The sequence below is a fragment of the Barbus barbus genome (assembly GCF_936440315.1).
Source record: "Barbus barbus genome assembly, chromosome: 34".
Lineage (NCBI taxonomy): Eukaryota > Metazoa > Chordata > Actinopteri > Cypriniformes > Cyprinidae > Barbus > Barbus barbus.
This window is the reverse complement of record NC_136762.1, coordinates 20,786,923-20,807,253: the sequence shown is the minus strand read 5'-3', so window position 1 is coordinate 20,807,253 and position 20,331 is coordinate 20,786,923. Positions and strand designations below refer to the sequence as shown.

General features: G+C 45.9%; 1 protein-coding gene across 1 annotated transcript in view; it reads left to right on the top strand.

Annotated features, from left to right (window-relative positions):
• LOC306854119 (neuronal PAS domain-containing protein 1-like) overlaps positions 1 to 5,658 on the top strand; it is a gene marked incomplete at its 5' end in the record, with an annotated part of 45,893 nt that extends 40,235 nt beyond the window's left edge. Inside the window, 2 exons of the mRNA XM_079391951.1 lie at positions 3,305 to 3,417; positions 3,509 to 5,658. Of these exons, the coding sequence (XP_079248077.1) occupies positions 3,305 to 3,417; positions 3,509 to 4,476 (1,081 nt within the window). The 3' untranslated portion in view covers positions 4,477 to 5,658. The remainder of the gene's footprint in view (positions 1 to 3,304; positions 3,418 to 3,508) is intronic.
• Positions 5,659 to 20,331: the final 14,673 nt, after the last annotated feature.

Here is a 20,331-nt window from a genome sequence, read left to right as displayed (position 1 = left end):
ACAGATTCATTCCCACATGTTCTTTATATAGAATATTATTTCTATTCATTCTCCACTGAATTATATGTTCTGAAGAGTACCTTTTTCTTTTTCCATGTGCGCTAATGTTATGAGTTTTATGGTTTTAAGAAAAAACAATCACATAAAATTTAAAGTGTAGCTTGATGCTAATTGTACCTCATTATATTTTAAGATGTATTCTCATAAGCATTATAGATAGTTTGTGTTTCTGGTGTAGTAAATTTAAATTTACTGCTGTTGAGTAGCGGACAATGTTAAATCTATATAAAGTCATGGCCAAAAATATCGGCACTCGTGGTAAATATGATCAAAGAAGGCTGTGAAAATGAATCTGCATTGTTAATCCTTTTGATCTTTTATTTAAAAAAATCACAAAAATCTAACCTTTCATTGGATAATAAGAATTTTAAATGGTGGGAAATATCATTCTGAAATAAATGTTTTTCTCTAATACACGTTGGACAATTATTGGCACCCCTAGAAATTCTTATGAATAAAATATCTCTGAAGTATATTCCCATTCATATTCACAATTTTGAGCACTCCAGGATGATTATGAACATGAAATTATCCAGCCATGTCTTCCTGTTTCACAGAAATATAAATGAGGAAAACAAAGCCCAAATTCCCTTAATCATCCATCACAATGAGAAAAACCAAAGAATATATTTCTGATGTGCTGTGAAAGATAATTGAGCTTCACAAATTAGTGAAGTGGCTTTAAGAAAAGAGCTAGAGCAGTGAAAATTCCCATTTCCACCATCAGGACAATAATTAAGAATTTCCTATCAACAGAAAATGTTAGGAAACTGCCTGGAAGAGGACGTGTGTCTATATCGTCCTAATGCACGGTGAGAAAGAGAGTTTGAGTGGCTAAAGACTCTCCAAGGACCACAGCTGGAGAATTGCAGAAAACAGTTGAGTTTCAGGGTCAGAAAACCTTAAAATAAATTGCCAAACAGCACCTACCACCTGGCCAGAGGAGAACTTGCCCCCCAACTGAGCCTGGTTTCTCCCAAGGTTTTTTTTTTCTCCATTCTGTCACAGAGGGAGTTTTGGTTCCTTGCCGCTGTCACCTCTGGCTTGCTCAGTTGGGGACACTTAATTTCTAGTGATTATCGTCAATTTGATTTCACAGATACTATTTAAACTAAACTGATCTAGACAATAACATCTCTGAACTCAATAATGAAATGCCTTAACTGAAAATTGAGTGTTTAATCTTATTTTTATACATTACTGACACTGTATCCTCCAATTTGATACTGTTAAGTGCTTTGACACAATCTGTATTGTTAAAAGCGCTATATAAATAAAGGCGACTTGACTTGACTTGACTTGACCTATATCACCACATGTTGTTTGGAGGGTTTCAAGAAAAATTCTCCTAGCTCATCCAAAAACAATCTCCAGCATATTCAGTTATCAGACACGACTGGAACTTCAAATGGGACTGGCTTCTATGGTCAGATGAAACAAAAAAATGAGCTTTTTAGCAGCAAACACTCAAGATGGGTTTGGAGAACACAGGGATAAAAAAGTACCCCATGTGTACAATGAAATATACTGCTGTATTTTTAATGTTGTGGGCCTATATTTCTGCTGGAGGTCCTGGACATCTTGTTTAGACACATGGTATCATGGATTCTATCAAATACCAACAGATAAAAAATCAATAAGTGACTGACTCTGTTAGAAATCTTATAATGGGCCATGTTTGGATCTTCCAACCGTACAATAATCCAAACACAAACCTCAAAAACAACACTAAAATGGGTCACTGAGCACAAAACCAAGTTTCTGCTATGGCCATTCCAGTCCTCTGATCTGAACCCTGTAGAAAATGAGTGAGGTGAACTGAAGAGAAGAAGCACCGTCATGGAGCTGGAAATCTGAAGGATCTGGAGTGATTCTGAATGAAGGAATGGTCTCTGATCTCTTGTCAGGTGTTCTCTAACCTCATCAGGCATTATAGAAAATTTAGAGCTGTTAAACTGACAAATGGAGGTGTTAAAAAATATTGAATAAAAGGGTGCCGTTAATTGTGGCCAATGTGTATTAGAGAAAAACATTTATTTCATAATGATATTTCCCCCCATTTTAAATTCTTATTATCCAATGAAAGGTTAGATTTTTGTGAATTTTTCAAATAAAAGATCAAAAGGATTAACAACAAATACATTACTTGCCTACCACGGTACTGCCCCCACTGTCATTTTGCTTTTTACAGAAATAAAAACCATTTAGTTTAGCTGGACAACATACGCTACAGTAAACTGAAAATGTGTGCTCTACTCCATAAAGCTCATGCTGCAGAGCAGCAGCTGGAATCAGAGTTCACTAATTGCATGAAGAGCCACTTTCAGTGTGAGCGCTTTGAGTGTATAGCCTGGTTTATACTCACCATGTCGGCATGTATGCGTGGCAAAAATTACATGAATACTGAGGAAATGATGGCAAACAGTGGTTTGGTTTTCAAGCGACATGTAAACGTAAAGTAAAGAACCATTTCTTAAACCAGATAAGGTGAATATGTTGGTTGTCTTTGCAAAAAACATGCAAGCAATCTCACCAACAGCCAATTTATTTGTTTTATTTATTTATTTTAATATGATTTCAGTGTTTGCTTCTGTAATTTATTAGTCAATATATAATACAGCATGTGGTGTATGTCATGCCTCATTCATTTTTGTTAATACATGTTTATAAGCTAGTTTGTTATTGTACATTTTATTGTTGTTGTGCAGTTGTGGCCTAATAGTTAGAATTGGCAAGAATTACCAAGATTGCGAATTCGAAATCAAAAATGAAAGCGTCCAAAGCGTTTCCAGTAATATTGGTTTTGTGGCAAGTTTTTTCTCACTTTAACATCCCTACTTAGAATTTGCCAAACAAGTTACTTCAAAGTTGCAATGAAACAAATGTAGCATCAGATCTTTTCTGAGTGAAACAGAATGTTGAAAAATAAATCAATTTATTCTGTTGTTGATTGGATGGAGGCAGATCTGAATGTGAGCCTGCAGTCGATTGTAAGAAAGGGGTGGAATTTAAGCCGGCTAAATGATGCCTTAAATTGCTGTCTAGGTGGGCAACTTACTTATTTTTCAGAAAAGGTACTATATAAGATTCCAATACTATCCAAGTTAGTATTTGTACAACCTGTTGTGTGATTCAAGCATACTAAATGATTGGAGACCATTAACCTTTGGCGTAGCATTTATACTGTTAAATGTGTAAAGCTCCCTAAGGTAAACTGCTCACACTCTTTTATCTGTATTTTCAGTCGACTAGAGCTGGCAGACATACCTCTGGACTTATTACAACTCCCAGAAAGCCTGAGGGCAGAGAGGCTTCAAGCAAGCTCCTCCCCACGCGACACCTCTCCAAAGGCACAAGGTATGCTTTTAGCCCCTCACACAATTATCCATACACACACTGGTAGTACGTTACTCAACAGCCCAAATCAGTAGAGTTATCTTTACTCCAGGCTCCACAGGGACACAGCCATTGAAAGGCAGGACCGAGACGGACCACAAAGGGAAGGAAGCCTTCTCACACACTGCTGCCAGCCAATCAGAGAACACCCGAAAGAGATCGCACCAGTCTGATGCTGATAGCGGTCCTCCTGAGGCAAGGAGGCGGATGGAGGCGTTCCGGCAGAGAGAGGACAGCTCATGTACCTCCTCGGACCAAGCCAGCGACAGCGAGGTGGAAGAGGACAATGAGAGGGAGAGCGAGTGGGTCCACAACCCCACCAGCAAACGGGTGAAGAGCGAAGAGGGGCAGTTGAAACAAGGCAATGGGGCCAATGGAGCAAGTAAGATCCACAACGGTCGTGCAGTGATCCAGCATCTTAAGAGTGTGGTGACCAGTTCCAGGTCGAATATTAAGACTGAACAAGAAGTAATGGGAACAAGTATAGGTGCAGGTTCTGGGAGGCTTTGGAGCCAAGCTCAGCACAGCAGTGGAGGAACCAATGGCAGCAGTCCACCTTCCCAACCTCAAAACTCCACCCCAACAGAAGCTCCATCCAAGGGTCTCTTCAACCCACCCTCCCCGACCCTGTCGCCACCCATTCCAGCCTCATCCCTGCCCAGAGATGATCGGTCCATCCATGGAGGGCGCGCTCCGGACTTCGAACTGCTGCAGAGACTGACTGCTAGTGGGGCTGCAGGACATGTGCTCTTTCATCCCCTGGCTCTCGGCCCACAGGGGCCTCAGAGTCTCTATGCTCCCAGCACTATTCGCTACGCCCCACCTGAGATGCCTACAGTTCACTCTGAAGGGCTCCGCTCAGACCATGTGGCCAAAACTCCTGCTTTCTTTCCCCACTTGCAAAGGATCGCATCTTTGCCTCCCTTCAGTGGTTTTTCTCCAGCTGAACCCACTTTTCCTCCAACTCTGCCCTTCTGTATGAACGGACTGAGGGGAGCAGCAGGAACAGATGAGGATTGATGGACAAAGGCAGAAAAAAATGTAAAGGAGAGGCGGAACAGGTCATAAAGGACAGGGCACAATGTTGAGAGAGGAACTGCAGAAGAACTTGGGGTTTTTCAAACAGTCTTCCGAGCATCCTCTCCGGACTTTTCTCTGTTAATTTGTTTGTGTGTCTTCCTCTCTCTGGACAAGCAGTCAAAGCCATAATGAACATATGAAGGACATCATGCAACTTACACAAAGGTGAGGCCTAAACCACTGGAAATACAGGGCCATCATGTGGAAGGAGAGCCCAGGACGTTGTCCTGGGGTTGCTTACAAAGGTCTTCTTTGACCCCTAGGGAGATGGGCCCACCTATACATTTTCTCCAAGTCCCCATAAATTTAAGAAATCACACAGGAATATGCAAGTATGGACAAAAGTAGAATGGCGGCAATTGCCAAATAAGACATTCCTAAGGAAACATTACATAAGAAAGCACAGTCCACAGGTCCCTGACTGACAGAGGGGTCGTAATGAAAATAAAGATTAGAACTTTTGAACAGTGTAGAATTTTCATTTTTGTATTAAAAAAGGAATTGTCTTTAAACATCTTAAAATAATCACTTGAAAAATGATTAATTCAAGTTCATAGCCATATATAGATAACGCTGAGTTAAGAGACTCCATACATGCAAATGCTCCAAAAGATTTTTTTTTTCCACAAGTCATGAGCAAATATCATGGACTAATCTTCCTATAAGAAATTGTGGGGTTTTGGGGGGCGGTGGGGAGGGTGGAGGTGGTTAAGTGTGTCTATTTGTCATGTATCATGTCCAAGCACTTATAGTATATTGTGGCATACACGTAGCACTTCATCCATGGCCAGACATTCTAGTTCTCCAACTGTAAAAACCACAAGAATTAAGTTTACAATAGTTGTGCCAGAAATATGCCGATGATTCCAGAAACTAAAGTGTGGAGAATGTTGTCTGTTATATAAAGGTTTAATGTTTTATTTTAAAATAAATTGTCCACTGGATATCACAAACCTTGTCATAAACATGTCCAGGTCATATTTCACTCCAAAATCCAAAGAAATTAATTATATTTTGCCTCTTTTCCTTTTTTATGACATTATTGAAATGTGAATTAAGTACATTAACTATAAATTCTAATTACTGTAACTCAAAAAGTACTTCCATTTAGTAAAAATCACCAAAAAGAATTACCAAAAAAAACAAAACAAGTAGACAGATTACTCTTTGGGAATTTGGGGGAGAATGTGCACAAATTTCATTAAAATAATACCAAACTGCAAAAAGTCTTAATGGTCCTAAAAATAGGCCTTTTTTGGATTTTGAAGTAAAATATTACCTGTGACACTGAGATTCATCACACTATGTAAAGCTAAGGCACAATGTTCCAAAACCTAGTGAGCTGCGTAGCATTGTAAGGCATTTCCCATGCTCCTGAGACAGTAAAATAGTAAATAGTAAAATGAGTAAAAACCTAATTTTTGCCAGATTCTAAGGTCTCATTTCAATGTAGATCCCAGAATGCATTGCAGCAGTGATTGTGTTTACAATATATTCTTTGTGCTCACAGTATTTTTAGCTTAGAAACACGCTAACGTAAAATGATTGGAATCAAAGAGTTTTCTTTTGTGTACTTTTTGTCTGTAGACCTACAAAGTGAGGCAGCTCACTAGATTTTGGAGTCAGGGTGTAGAACGATAAGGTCTATGTTCTTAAAAGATGCAAAAATAAATAAATAAATGTATAAAATGGTATGGGTACCTTTCATGAGGATGAATAGATGACAAAAAAATTCAATCCCTTTCAGGTTGTAGTCACTAAAACAGTTTAAATGAACAAAAATATGGATGTTGTAAGTGGACCATGAAAACTATATTAAGTTCGGGTAACTAATGAAACCACATTGAAGATAACAATGTGGTTTAAGCAGTAACAAATTACAAAAGGACAGATACAAGATTCACCATGTGAACATTTTCTAGGTTTTTTGTTGTTTTTCTTGTGAATGCAGGTTTCTCTTCCCATGCAGTATTACCAGATATGATGGTTTTTAGTAGCACTAAATGATATGAGATGGTTTTTATTTGTATTTGTGATTGAGGGTGAATGTGTAAATAGTTGAGAGAATCAGTCCTGAAACATCAGCACGAGTTGGTGTTCCCTTAACCTTTACCATCACTGTGATTCTAACTTCTTTATGATGAGATGTTTGTGAAAATACAGCACCATGAGCATTAAATGAAAATGATACACTGTAAAAACGATTATTATGATAATCCAAACGACAATAATAAACTCTATTCCAATAATGGAGCATTTCTTTGTGCTGTCATTTTGTCCTGTGCATATTCGAACGACCAATCAAGATGCATCAGTGGTTCATAAATAAGGAAATTAAAAGGGGTTTCGAATGACATTCCAACAACAAAACAATTGTCATCATTCACTCACCCTCATGTTCCAAACCCGTGACTTTTTGGTTATGCAAAAATCAGTCATAAAATTAAACTGGATGCTCAGTGAGCGATATACCAGCAGACACGATTAACCAGTAGAAATTTTTGACTATAGTCTCTATCATCATCTCAACACGCTCTCATGACATTGCTGTGCTACGTGGTCATGAAAACGTATCGTTTGCATGCATTTTTAAGCATTGCACTTCAAAAGCAAGTGATTTTAAGCCATTGAAACGCAATCGAAAGAGAACTCATTTCACTCCATGCATGCGCAGGCTAAGTGCTGCCAGAGAGGCGCGTGCACATGAAGACGTTGCACATAGCACGGGAGTATTGAACAGAGCTATTTTTGCCGCTTTATAGGCCTTGAAAGGTTAAATACACACACTTATATGTGTCAAAATGCCCGTCTTTGCAAGTATCCTCATAAACACAGTAATTTAGGTCTTAAGTGAAAACAAACAGCATAGAAAAAAACACATGTAACAGTATATTGGATGGGGCATCTCTTAAAGTAACAGCAGTCTAATGTTCTGTCTGTCATTCATCAAACAACAAAAGAGAGAGAATCTCTCACTGCTCTTGACTAAATCACTTTTGTAATTTTAATAAGATGAAATATATATTTCATTTACACCGCGAAGAATATGCAGTGTTTTTTTTTTTATAAATTTGATTACTTTATAAGAATGTATGTAGCATTTCTTATTTATTTGTTCTACTGAAATAAAATTACTCATATCATGATGTAAGGTTCTGGTCCTATCACCCACCCCCAATTCGTATAGTTTACAAAATATAGATAAATGTTCATATTCTGGTCACTCTTTTTACAATGAAGAAGGACTAAGGCCTTCAATCTTCAAAAAGCACCACAAAGTTTAAAAAAGTTGTCCATTTGTCTTGTGCAACAAGCAGTTGAACTAGAGAACCAGATTAATCTGTGAAAGAATCATTTAGACCAATGTTGCGAACCAGATCAAGCAGTTTCATTAAAAAGATGTGACTCAAATGAATCATTCATTCACGAATTATACGTACATCACTGTGCCAAAGAGGTGGATTTTAAGCATTTTAGAGAATGATGACAACTTAAAATTCATTCTGATTCTTACACCAAGTATACTATTATATACTATTAATGGCCTTTTTACATCCATTTTGAAGCCTTGAAAGTTTCTGTCCTCATTCACTGTAAATGCACATTGTTTAAAATGTCTGGTTTGGTGTTTTAAAAAAAGAAAGTAGGTACAGGTTTGCAATGACATGTGGGTAAATGATGCAAGAATTTATTTTTTGACAGAGTGATCCTTTTAAGAATAGCCTAAAAAATACAATGGCAAAAAAGTACACCAGTTGCATGCTTGGAAACTTTAAAACATTTGAAGTCGCTGTCTTGAATGGCGTGAAGGGGATTGCTTTTGGATTTGAAAAGTGAACATTCAAAAGGGATTAACAATCGGCTATTATCTTGTGTAAATTTTGTAATCCACACCGGTCCATGTTAACAAGTTCAAAAGAAGAGGAAAAGAAAGGAAAGATGAAAGAACATGGATCGGATTGATGTGATAAGCTGCTTTAACAACAGCTCCCTCTGGGAGCACATGTAAGCTACCCAACTCTGTCAACTCTTCCGCTCCGCTCACAATAAAGCCTTTTGATTGGCGTTCATCATAATCCGTGTACAGATTCATAACTCTGGCTCTGTGTCTTTGAAGCGGAGTCGGTGAGCAGCCCGCTGTCAGAGTAATAGGCCGGAGGGTCGAGACAAAGGCAGACGTTGTGATTGAAACACGGAGCGTGCTGCTGTTAGCGATGGTGTTGTGTTGTTTCAAGAAACCCCAGGGAGGGGCTCTGACATTGAAGACGGGTTAAAACCTGTTTTACATTCAAGTGGCAGGCCTCAGTTCATTAGTGTGAGGATCATTCCCTCTTGACGACTAAAGGAATTGCATACTAAAGAAGCCGAGTTGTTGGGGAGAAAAGGCGAATGGCCGACCGTGTGCGTGCGTATACGATAACTCGACTGTGACCCAAAGATTCTCCTCTAAAATATCCTCCACAGCCATCTCTTAAGAGCAGACTGACATATAAACAGGAATTAGTTCCTTTGATGGGTAATTTTGGCAATAAATAGGGAAACCATTGTGGTATTCAATGATCTTGTGCTACACATTCACATACTGCGACGATAACAAATTAAGTTTGGTTTAACGTACTGGTTCCGCGTGATGGAAATGCCGCTCTGTGTGATTATGAACTCGGTTCATGTAACGCAGGTGTGAAGTCTGGCTTGTGGGGATGTGTGTTTGGGCGCTGTGCCCTTTAGCTGTGTGGCGGCCCCTGTAGATGCCCTGAATTTGAAGCAGAGCTGCGTGCGCTGAGGGAGAGACAGACAGACCGTGGGCCTACTGCACTGAGACACGCCTGGAATCAGTAACTAACGAACTGCACCAAAACACCAGAGAACCAGGAGGAGTTGGAGAATAGGCAAGAAAAAGGATGGAGAATGTCTGACATGTTTTCACTTGCTGTGAAAGTGTTGAGAAGTAAATAGCTACAAGCAGCAATAACTACAAGCACATGCAGCATACAGGTTTACATTTATCAGTAGTATTACAGTAGCTCAGCAGTTTTCTAAAGAGAGCTTTTTAAGTAAAGGTGCAAACATTTACTGTTGCACATCAAAATTTTGTAGGTGAAATCTAGTCATTTCATCTGGAATTAGGCACAAGGGAGTGCTTTTCATTTTCAAGTTTTTCTCGCAAATTCTGCATGCTTTCCGATAGAAGGACGCACTGTTTGAAAGTGACTTTTGAGTTCTATGATGTACAATGTACAATGGATGTTTGTGAAATGTCGCTAATAGCGGCTTTCGCACCAAAGGAACTTTTTCATAGTTCCTAGAACTATTGGCGGAAGAACCCGTTTTTTGGCGTGTTAGCACCGCAGGAACTAGGAACGGTTTTAACTCTAGGACCTACATTTGTTGGAACTAAATTAGCTCCTAATACATAGGGTCTGAAACTGTTCTATAGGAATGCACTACCAGTGACGTAAGTGTACGCTGATTGGCCAAACGCATACGAAACGCATGGCTACCCATAAAAATATTTTCTCCATGAACATGGAAAATAGGGAAAACGGCATTTACCTGTTGTCTGCAGCGTTATGTTCTTTTCTCAGCCTCTATTATAACACTGCAAGTTGTCATAGTAGATTTAGTCAGAGTTTCATGCACTTTCAATCGCGTAAATGGTGTTTACATTCCATTTCCATTTTCACGAAGCCCACAACCCACAACAAAAGCAGCTCCGATCACGGCGTCCTCCATTCGGTTATTGATGTTTGTAAATGCCACAAATAAAGACGCCGCTGTCGGCCGTTTCAGAATTCCTGCTGCTGGTGCGAATGCAACCAGGAAAACGGCCCAAGGGAAAAATTGGTTCACTAGGAACGACCCTGCTGGCTAGAATTACATGGTGTGAAAGCCCCTAATGTGACCGCACTTTAGGGAAGCATGAAAAAACTGTTTAACGCTCATCTTTATACCCAAGCCAATTAAACATGCTGTCCTAAAATATCAGTTTGCAGCAAATAAGTGATTGTTAACTGGCCAGTTAAAAAAATCTGATTTTGGTCCGATTTTAGTGATTTTCAAATGTATTGGGCAATAATGTAATTGTATCAGTCCATAAAATTCAGAACCATGCCATTTTTTTAATATTGATAATCAGTTAATAATGAACTTTGTGTTGATGGCAACATTGTTAAAGATCCAAAGGAAATAGCAAACTACAGAGCCAATTTTTATAAGAATCTTTATAGTTCAAGGTATTCAGAGCAGACAACGTCCTCATTTCTAGACTCGGTTAATTATGTTAAGGTTATATCTGAAAGTGATAGCATTGTTACTCCTGAGGAAGTACAAAGAGCAATTAAGAGTTTGAAAAACAAAAAGTCCCCAGGGTGTGATGGACTTACAGCTGAGCTGTACAAATTATTTGCTGATGAATTTACTCCCTTTTTAATCCATTAATTGAGAGTACTCAGAACATGTGGCTCCAACGTGATCTCTCATTGAAGGCAAGAATCTTACTAGCCAAAGCTGAAGGTTTGTCAAGGTTAACATGCTGCTCTCTCTTTGAATTTTGACACTGCCATTCTTAAAAAATTATACAATGCTTCTCAACTTTGTTTGGAAGAATAAAACTCATTTTATTAGAAAATCTGTATTTATGAACACCATTGAGAAAGGGGGTTTAAACTTTCTTGATTTCACCACTTTAAACAACACCTTTAAAATAAATTGGATAAAAAACTGTATCTATAAGCCCTCATCTACTGTATATGGAATCTGATCCCTAATGTTGTTTTTCTAAACTAGGTGGTTTAAGTTTCTTATTAATCTGTAACTATAACATCATGAAAATCCCTGTCAAATTATCTCTTTTTCATAGGCAAATGTTGTTGGCTTGGTCCCTCGTTTTTAAACACAATTTTACACCCCGTATCTAATCTGGAATAACAAGAATCTACTGTATAAACACAAATCTTTTTTTTTTTTTTAAATGGCTTAAAAATTTTATTATTTTTGTCTCAACTTTTCAATCAAAATGTTTAAATCTCTAATTACTCTGAGTTCCCTATCAGTCGGTCACTCCGAGTCACGTCGGTGACCGACGAATTGGGATGTCGCTTAGAGAGACCAATCCACTTCGAGTGTAACTAAACGAGCCAACGCACATTGGCATGTGATTATTGCATCCAGCTGCCGCAGATCACAGAGTGAGTATAGGCAGCAGGTGCAGCGCATATTCAGCTTCCCTTCCAGGAACGTCGAGCTGCGTCCGAAGACGCTATGGGAACGCCATCAGCGTAACCGACGCTCTGAATATTGTCTACAACCAGTCTAATGGATGGGCGAGGATTCACGGGCGGGGTGACGTCACGACCAGGAAGTATATAAGCACGTGCGGCGGAGCCGGCGTCAGCTTTCTGTCATTCAGCAAGCGCTCTGTGTGTTGTCAGTCTGTTTTTTTGTCTTGTGAGTCTTATTTAGTGTTGTCTGTCCTAAAAAAGATGCCTAAAGCAAAGGCCAAGACAGTCGGCGATCCCAGATCACGTTTTAGGTTGTGTGTTAGTCCCTGCTCTCGCTACATCACGAGTGGGGACACACACAATCTGTGCGTGGTCTGCCTGGGTGCGGAGCATGCGGTGTCGGCTCTCGAGGGAGCCGATTGCCCGTACTGTGAGCGGCTCTCGCTGCGCACACTCCGCACCCAGAGGGCTCTCTTTGAGGAGGGAGCCTTCGTGAGCGCCCCACGTGGTGCTGGTCCCGCTGCTGCCGAGGCAGAGCAGCGGCTGCACTCGTGGGGCTCACAGGCTGATCTGGCTGGCGAGAGTGAGACGGGCATGTCCCTATCTCCTCCCGTATCCGCCAGATCTGGTGTCCCGTCTCTCGGGGAAGCGGTTCCTTCCCCCCGAGATGAGGACTCAGCGCTTCGTCACTCTTCCTCCGAGGAGGTTGACGTGACGAGCGTTGATGAGGTTTTGCCGCCTCTCTCGCCCCAATATGAGGAGTTGCTAGAGGTGGTGACTCGGGCAGTGGCCAAGCTCGACATCAGTTGGCCCCCCGAGAAAGCAACTGTGCCGCAGTCCAGCTTACTGGACGAGGGCTTTCTGCGCTCGCGGCCACCACCTCTACGCAGGAGCCTTCCGTTTTTCCCCGATCTCCACACCGAGGTGTCGAGATCGTGGGTTAAACCATATTCTTCCCGCCCTTTCGTTCCCGCTTCTGATTACTACGGTAATGTGCGGGAATTGGATGGGCGTGGATACAGGGCGATGCCCCGGATCAAACAGATGCTTGCGAGCTATCTGTCTCCTTCCGCGGCGTCGTCCTTGAAGGCTCCCACTCTGCCCACTGAGCCTCTGCGCACCACATCATCATTAGTGGGCAGGGGGTATGCGGCAGCAGGACAGGCTGGTGCGTGTCTGCACACTATGGCAGTGTTGCAGGCGTACCAGGCTGAACTGCTGAAGGAGTTAGATGAGTTCGGGGATATCAGAGCTGATGATATTCTAGAGCTCAGGAGGACCGCCGATTTGGCTCTCCGCGCCACCAAGGAGTCGGCCCGTGCTATCGGCCGCTCCATGTCAGCTTTGGTGGCAGCGGAGAGACATTTGTGGCTGACCCTGTCCGACATCAAAGAGAAGGACAGGGTCTGCCTCCTGGACGCCCCGCTGCAGCCTTCTGGCCTGTTTGGCGACGCTGTGAGCACCGTCGTTGACAGGTTTCAGGAGGCTCGTAAGCAAGCGGAAGCGTTCCGGGGATTCCTCCCCCGTCGCTCTCTAACTCTGGAGGCTGCTGGGCGGGAGCAGCCTCCTCCGCATACTAGCTCCTCACATAGGGCTGCGCAGAAAGAGAGTGTCGCCTCTCGTGCTCCCCCGAGGCAGAGCCGAGGGCAGCGGCGCTCCGCGCCGGGGACTTCAAGGCCGAAGGCAGACCTGAGGGATATCTTGTCGACCAAGAGGTCCTCGGCGAAGAAGTCCTGATGGGCGAGCCCCAGGACTTCAGAGGGCGGCCCCTACTGGGGTGGAGCGGCTTACACCGCGGCACACGGTGACCGTCTCCCCTCGGTCCCCTCCGGGGATTTGTCTGTCAACCCTGCAGTTCCAGGGCACAGCAGGTCCCAGAGAGTGGTACTCTCAGGTTCTTCCGCCTGTGATTTCAGCGGGCCTGAGAAACTCGCCTCAGCCACCAGATCATGCGTCTCCTGCCGGTGCGCCGCAGCGAGACAGCGGTCTGGCCGCTTCTCTGACACCAGACGTCAGTCTCGAGAGACTGATTCCCTTAGTAGATCATTTGGCAGCTTGGCAGCGGCTGCCGAATGTGTCTCTTTGGGTCCTGCGGACGGTAGAGGCTGGCTATTCCATCCAGTTCGATGGGCCACCTCCGCTGTTCAACGGGGTTTGCGTGACTACGGTCCACCCCGAGCAGGCTCTGGTCTGGGAACAGGAGGTTGGTACTTTGCTGAGGAAGAAAGCCATCGAGTTGGTTCCACCTCACGAAGTCCACACCGGCTTCTACAGCTGGTACTTCATTGTTCCAAAGAAGGATGGGGGGCTGAGGCCCATACTGGATTTGCGTCTCTTGAACCGCTCAGTCAGATCGCTGAAGTTCAAGATGTTGACGGTCAATCAGATCGTGTCTCAAATCAGGTCCGAGGACTGGTTTGTCACGATAGACCTCAAAGACGCTCACAGGAAGTTCCTGAGGTTCGCTTTCGGGGGCAAAGCGTACCAGTATCGGGTTCTTCCCTTCGGCCTAGCACTCTCACCCCGCACTTTCACCAAGTGTATGGATGCGGCTCTGGTCCCGTTGCGACTGCAGGGCATCCGCATGCTAAACTATATCGACAATTGGTTGATTCTCGCTCAATCAGAGCGGTTGGCAGTTCGGCATCGAGATGTCGTTCTTGCCCACATGAAAGACTTGGGGTTAAGACTAAACGCCAAGAAGAGTGTGCTTTCTCCAGCTCAGAGAACCACTTATCTAGGCGTAGTGTGGGATTCGACCACGATGCAGGCACGGTTATCCCCTGCTCGGATCGAGTCGATCCTCACGGCAGTCAAGAGAGTGCGAGAGGGCCAGCCATTCACTGTCAAGCAGTTTCAGAGGCTGCTTGGGCTCATGGCAGCTGCGTCCAGCGTGATTCCTTCTGGCCTGCTGTACATGAGGCCCCTACAGTGGTGGCTCAAGAACAAGGGGGTCTCCCTGAGGGGAGACTCGCTCCGCGCTGTCAAAGTGTCACGGCGCTGCATCCGTGCCTTAGACATGTGGAGGAAACCCTGGTTCTTGTCTCAGGGCCCGGTGCTGGGAGCTCCTTGTCGCCGCGTCTCGCTAGCGACAGACGCTTCCCTCACCGGTTGGGGTGCGGTCATGAGTGGCCACCCTGCCCGCGGTCTGTGGAGTGGTCGCCACCTGGCGTGGCATATCAACTGGCTAGAGATCCTAGCTGTGTTCCGTGCTCTCAAGCACTTCCTCCCGGACCTAAGAGGTCACCATGTGCTGGTGCGCACCGACAGCACGGCAGTGGTCTCTTACATCAACCACCAAGGAGGTCTGCGGTCGCGCCCCTTGTACAAGCTGGCACACTAGATCCTTGTGTGGTCCCAGGGCAAGCTCCTATCACTGAGAGCTGTGCACATTCCTGGGTATCTCAATGTGGGAGCAGACGTCCTGTCGAGACAGGGGCCGAAGCCCGGGGAATGGATGTTCTTCCAGATTTGGAAGGTTTTTGGCCAGGCACAGGTGGACCTCTTTGCGACTCGAGAGTCAGCACAATGTCCCATCTGGTTCTCTCTAGCTCCTCCAGCTCCTCTGGGGCTGGACGCTATGGTACAGACGTGGCCAAGGCTCCGTCTGTACGCCTTCCCCCCGATCGCTCTGCTCCCGGGAGTTTTGGCGAGAGTGCGCCGGGACGCGGTAAGCCTACTGTTAGTAGTGCCGTTCTGGCCGGGCCGAGTATGGTTCTCGGACCTGATTTCGCTCCTCGACGGCGCCCCGTGGCCGGTGCCGATCAGGAGCGATCTCCTCTCACAGGCCGGGGGCACCTTTGTGCACCCCCGCCCGGAGATGTGGAATCTGTGGGTGTGGCCCCTGAGGGGGCGCAACTCATAGCTTCCGGTCTGTCAACCGAGGTTGTCGAGACCCTCCTCCAATCCAGAGCTCCCTCCACGAGGAAACTGTACGCCTTGAAGTGGAAACTCTTCACTTCTTGGTGCGGGGACCGCCAGCTCGACTCAGTCAACTGCCCGATTCGCGCAGTTCTGGAGTTCCTGCAGGCCCGTTTCTCCGCAGGGTTAACCCACTCCACTATTAAGGTCTACGTGGCAGCTATTTCGTCGTACCACGCCCTTATTGGTGGCCAGTCAGTGGGCAGACACCCCCTGGTTACACGTTTTCTACGCGGTGCACTGAGGCTGAGGCCGCCTGTACGACCCCGTGTCCCCACGTGGGACCTGGCTGTGGTACTGGAGGCTCTGTGCAGAGCACATTTTGAGCCTCTCGGGGAGTTGACAGATAGACTCCTCACCATCAAGACCGTCTTCTTGTTGGCCATCACCTCTCTGAGGAGGGTGAGTGACCTTCAGGCCCTGTCTGTGGCCCCTTCGTATATTGACTTTGCGCCCGGTTCGGCGAAAGTCTTTCTCTACCCCCGCGCGGGGTACGTACCGAAGGTTCCGACGGTCGTACCACAGCCGGTCGTACTCCAGGCCTTCTGTCCTCCTCCCTTCAGGGAGCCCGACCAGGAAAGGCACAACTGTATGTGTCCAGTGCGAGCACTGGATGCATACATCCACAGAGCTGCCCTGTGGAGAAAGTCGGACCAACTGCTCGTGTGCCGTCTTCGGACGCAACTCGACGTTCCTGGAAGGGAACGACCCAGGTTACGTATGTAACCCAGGTTCCCTGAAGGGAACGAGAGCTGCGTCCCGAGCCACACTTCCGGCATCCCTGCCCGCGCTTGCTTCATGACTTTGAAGCTGACGCCGGCTCCGCCGCACGTGCTTATATACTTCCTGGTCGTGACGTCACCCCGCCCGTGACGCCTCGCCCATCCATTAGACTGGTTGTAGACAATATTTAGAGCGTCGGTTACGCTGATGGCGTTCCCATAGCGTCTTCGGACGCAGCTCTCGATCCCTTCAGGGAACCTGGGTTACATACGTAACCTGGGTCGTTTTCGCTTCGGAGCCGAGAGGTTAGATCATTCTGCTCCTGACTTCTGCTGACGAGTGAATTCAACGAGTTGAGCAAGCTCTTCGGAAGACTCTCGTGCTGGCGGTATGGCGCTTCAGCGGCGGTGGTTCTTCCTGTGTCGAGTGGATTGCACACATCAGGTTGCACTACCCCCTGTTTGTGTTGCAGGCGACCATCTCCCCTGTGCGCTTCAGTATGATAAAAGAGCTTTTTCCCTAAAAGAGCATTCACGGGTGCGTCTTTTTAAAGACGACGTTACATCTGGCAAACTCGACGTTACGTCTTTGTAAAGACGAGTTGGGTCTTGCTACAGACAACGTGTCACCCGTGCGTTTCTGGATGCGGTCGTTACCTGGCGCCAGGTGATGGTCATGATCGCTGCCTCACGTGCCTGGGCAGTACGCATGCTGAGGTGGCGTTCGTGGATGAGGCATCTTCTCATGGGGGAAAGATGATCATCTGGGAGTTGCGGGTAAGGCTCCGTTACCTTGACAAAGGGGCGGAGCCCTGTTGCCTCTGCCTCGATCTGGTTCTCGCTCTGGCTAAAGCAGACAGACGAGGACTACTTCAGGTGGTGGTATGGGTGATCTGAGGATTATAGTGGTGGCAAACCCTCCAGGGAACTAACCCTTGAGGGACCATCGCTCCTCTTGCGCTCCAAAATCAGTTGAGCTGCCAGTGGAACGTGTTTGGCTCTCTACAAGGGGCGCACCAGCAGTTTCCTTGGTGCTCCTCCTGACGACCAGATGTTGTTCGCTGCATCGGAGGGTGAGCCGGCGCTTTCTGGGGAAGAAGATTCGGCTATACTGCTGCTCCGGCAGTAACAATGCCTGAGTCGGATCCAGAAATCACGGCTATGCTTTCCTGGGCCACTGAGAGGGTAGGGCTCGAGTGGAGATCCCCACCGTGTCCCGAGCCCTCGAGGTTGGACGACTGGTTTCTCGGGGCAGCTTGCGCTGGTTCTCAGCGCCCTGCCCCAGTGCCTCTCTTCCCGGAGGTGCATGGGGAGCTTACCAGGTCGTGGACGGCACCTTTTACTACCAGAAACTGCCCTGCTAGCTCCTCCCCCCTCACCACCCTCGATGGTGGTGCAGTTAGGGGGTATACGGGGGTCCCCCCGGTGGAGCGGTCGGTTGCGATGCAGTTGGCACCGGTGGACCATCTGACTCGGCTATGCGGTTCAGTACCAGAGGCATCCACCTCACAGCAGTGAAGGCAACTGATGCTCATGTCTCGGGTGGAGAGATCGCTGTCCTACTGGCGAAGGACGCGATGGAGCCGGTCCCTCCAGCCGATATGAAGACAGGATTTACAACCCTTCGTTGTGCCCAAGAAAAGTGGTGGGTTACGACCAATCTTGGATCTGCGCGTCTTGAACCGGGCCCCTCACAAGCTTCCGTTCAAGATGCTCACGCAGAAACGCATATTCGGGTGCATCCATCCCCGAGATTGGTTTACAGCGATCTACCTGAAGGATACGTACTTCCATGTCTCGATCCTTCCGCTCCACAGGTCATTCCTGCGGTTTGCGTTCGAAGGACGGGCATATCAGTACAAGGTCCTGCCCTTCGGGCTGTCCCTGTGTCCCCGTGTCCCCTTGTTCCCATGAGAGAACAGGGCATTCGCATTCTCAACTACCTCAACGACTGGCTTATATTGGCTCAGTATCAGGACCAGTTGTGCAAACACAGTGACTTGGTGCTCTCACACCTCAGCCAGTTGGGCCTTCGGGTCAACTGGGAAAAGAGCAAACTCTCCCCGACGCAGAGGATCTCTTTTCTCGGTATGGAGTTGGATTCGGTCAATCAGACAGCACACCTCACGCAGGAACGTGCTCAGTCGGTGTTGAACTGCTTGAATACGTTCAAGAACAGGACAGCGGTCCCACTCAAAACAATTTCAGAGGCTCCTGGGGCATATGGCACGCCGCTGGGGCTGCTTCATATGAGACCGCTTCAACACTGGCTCCATGGCCGAGTCCCGAGGTGGACGTGGCAACGCTGCACTCAACGGGTCCAAGTCACACCGGCCTGCCGCCGAACCCTCACCCCGTGGTCAGACCTCTCATTTCATCGGGCGGGGGTGCCCCTGGAAGAGGTCTCCAGGCATGCTGTGGTTTACACAGAGCGCCACGTTCGATGGGCTTGCAGTGTCGGGGGTTTGGACGGGCCCCCAACTGCGCTGGCACATCAATTGCCTAGAGTTGCTAGCAGTACGCCCCTCCTTGGCCGATTCCTCTGAGGAAGTATCTACTGACCCACGTCTAGACCTCTGGAAACTTCATGTCTGGTCCCTGGACAGGACACGGAGGTTCTAGGTGACCTACCCCAAGAGGTATTTGACACCATCACTTCAGAAGGAAGTGGAACCTGTTCGTCGAGTGGTGTTCTTTTCACCGAGAAGACCCCCGAAAGTGCCCGATCAGAGTCGTGCTGTTCTTTTTGCAGCAGGGGTTGGAGCGAATGCTGTCTCCCTCCACCCTTAAAGTCTATATGGCTGCGATTGCTGCCAAACACGACCCCGTGGAAGGGAAGTCGGTGGGTAAGCATGACTTGGTCATCAGGTTCCTTAGGGGGGCAAGAAGGTTAAATCCTCCACAGCCCCCCTCTATACCCTCTTGGGACCTGTCTCTAGTGGTCAGAGCAGGGTCCATTTGAGCCTTTGCAGAAAGTTGAGCTGAAGTTTCTTACAATGAAGACTCTGCTCCTGCTTGCATTGGCCTCCATCAAGAGGGTAGGGGACCTGCACGCATTTTCGGTCGACGATTCGTGCCTAGAATTTGGGCCGGCTGACTCCCAGGTAATCCTGAGGCCCCGGCCTGGCTATGTGCCCAAGGTTCCCACTACTCCCTTCAGGGACCAGGTGGTGAGCCTGCAAGCGCTGCCCTCGGAGGAGGCAGACCCATCACATCAATCCCATCAATCACATCAGCGTGTGATTACTGACTGTATGACCATGTCTGCCAATATCACTTCATGTCTGGCAATCAGAATACTTCAGTATACATACTATATACAAAGCATTTTTTTTCTATTTTTTTCCCTTTTTTATTACTCAAATAATTATTTTTGTATTTTTTTGTGCTCAAATAAATCTGTCTATTATTTTATAATTGAAAATCTATGCAGGAATATGTATAATGACTAAAATAGTTTGTATAATTCTGCAATCCATTTGGTGGTTATTTTTCCTCAAACAGGGGGGTGGGAGGACTATAAATAGTTTCAGAAAAAATATTGCAGGAATCTCATTTTTCATGGTATCTTCTTCAAATTTGAAATATGAACTCATGACATGTGGCTTTCGATCCATTACTTTTCTGGATTGCTCCAGGACTTATTTCATGTATTTGTATATGCAATAAAAAAACATTCAGGGTGGAAAAATATTTTTCAAGGCACGTCAGTGTCTATAACTTTTTATTTTTTTGAACATGATCAACTCTGGATGATAGATAGTAAAGCCCAGAGTGTCTTCTTTCCAAAGATACCTAATTTGTTTGTGTAGCACACTTTGTCACGAACTGTTACCATTTTAATTTAGGTAGGTTATTTTCACCTGTGAGGCCCACAATGGGGGCGAAGGTTAACAGGTTAAATAGCAAAAAATAAATAAAATAAATCAAGA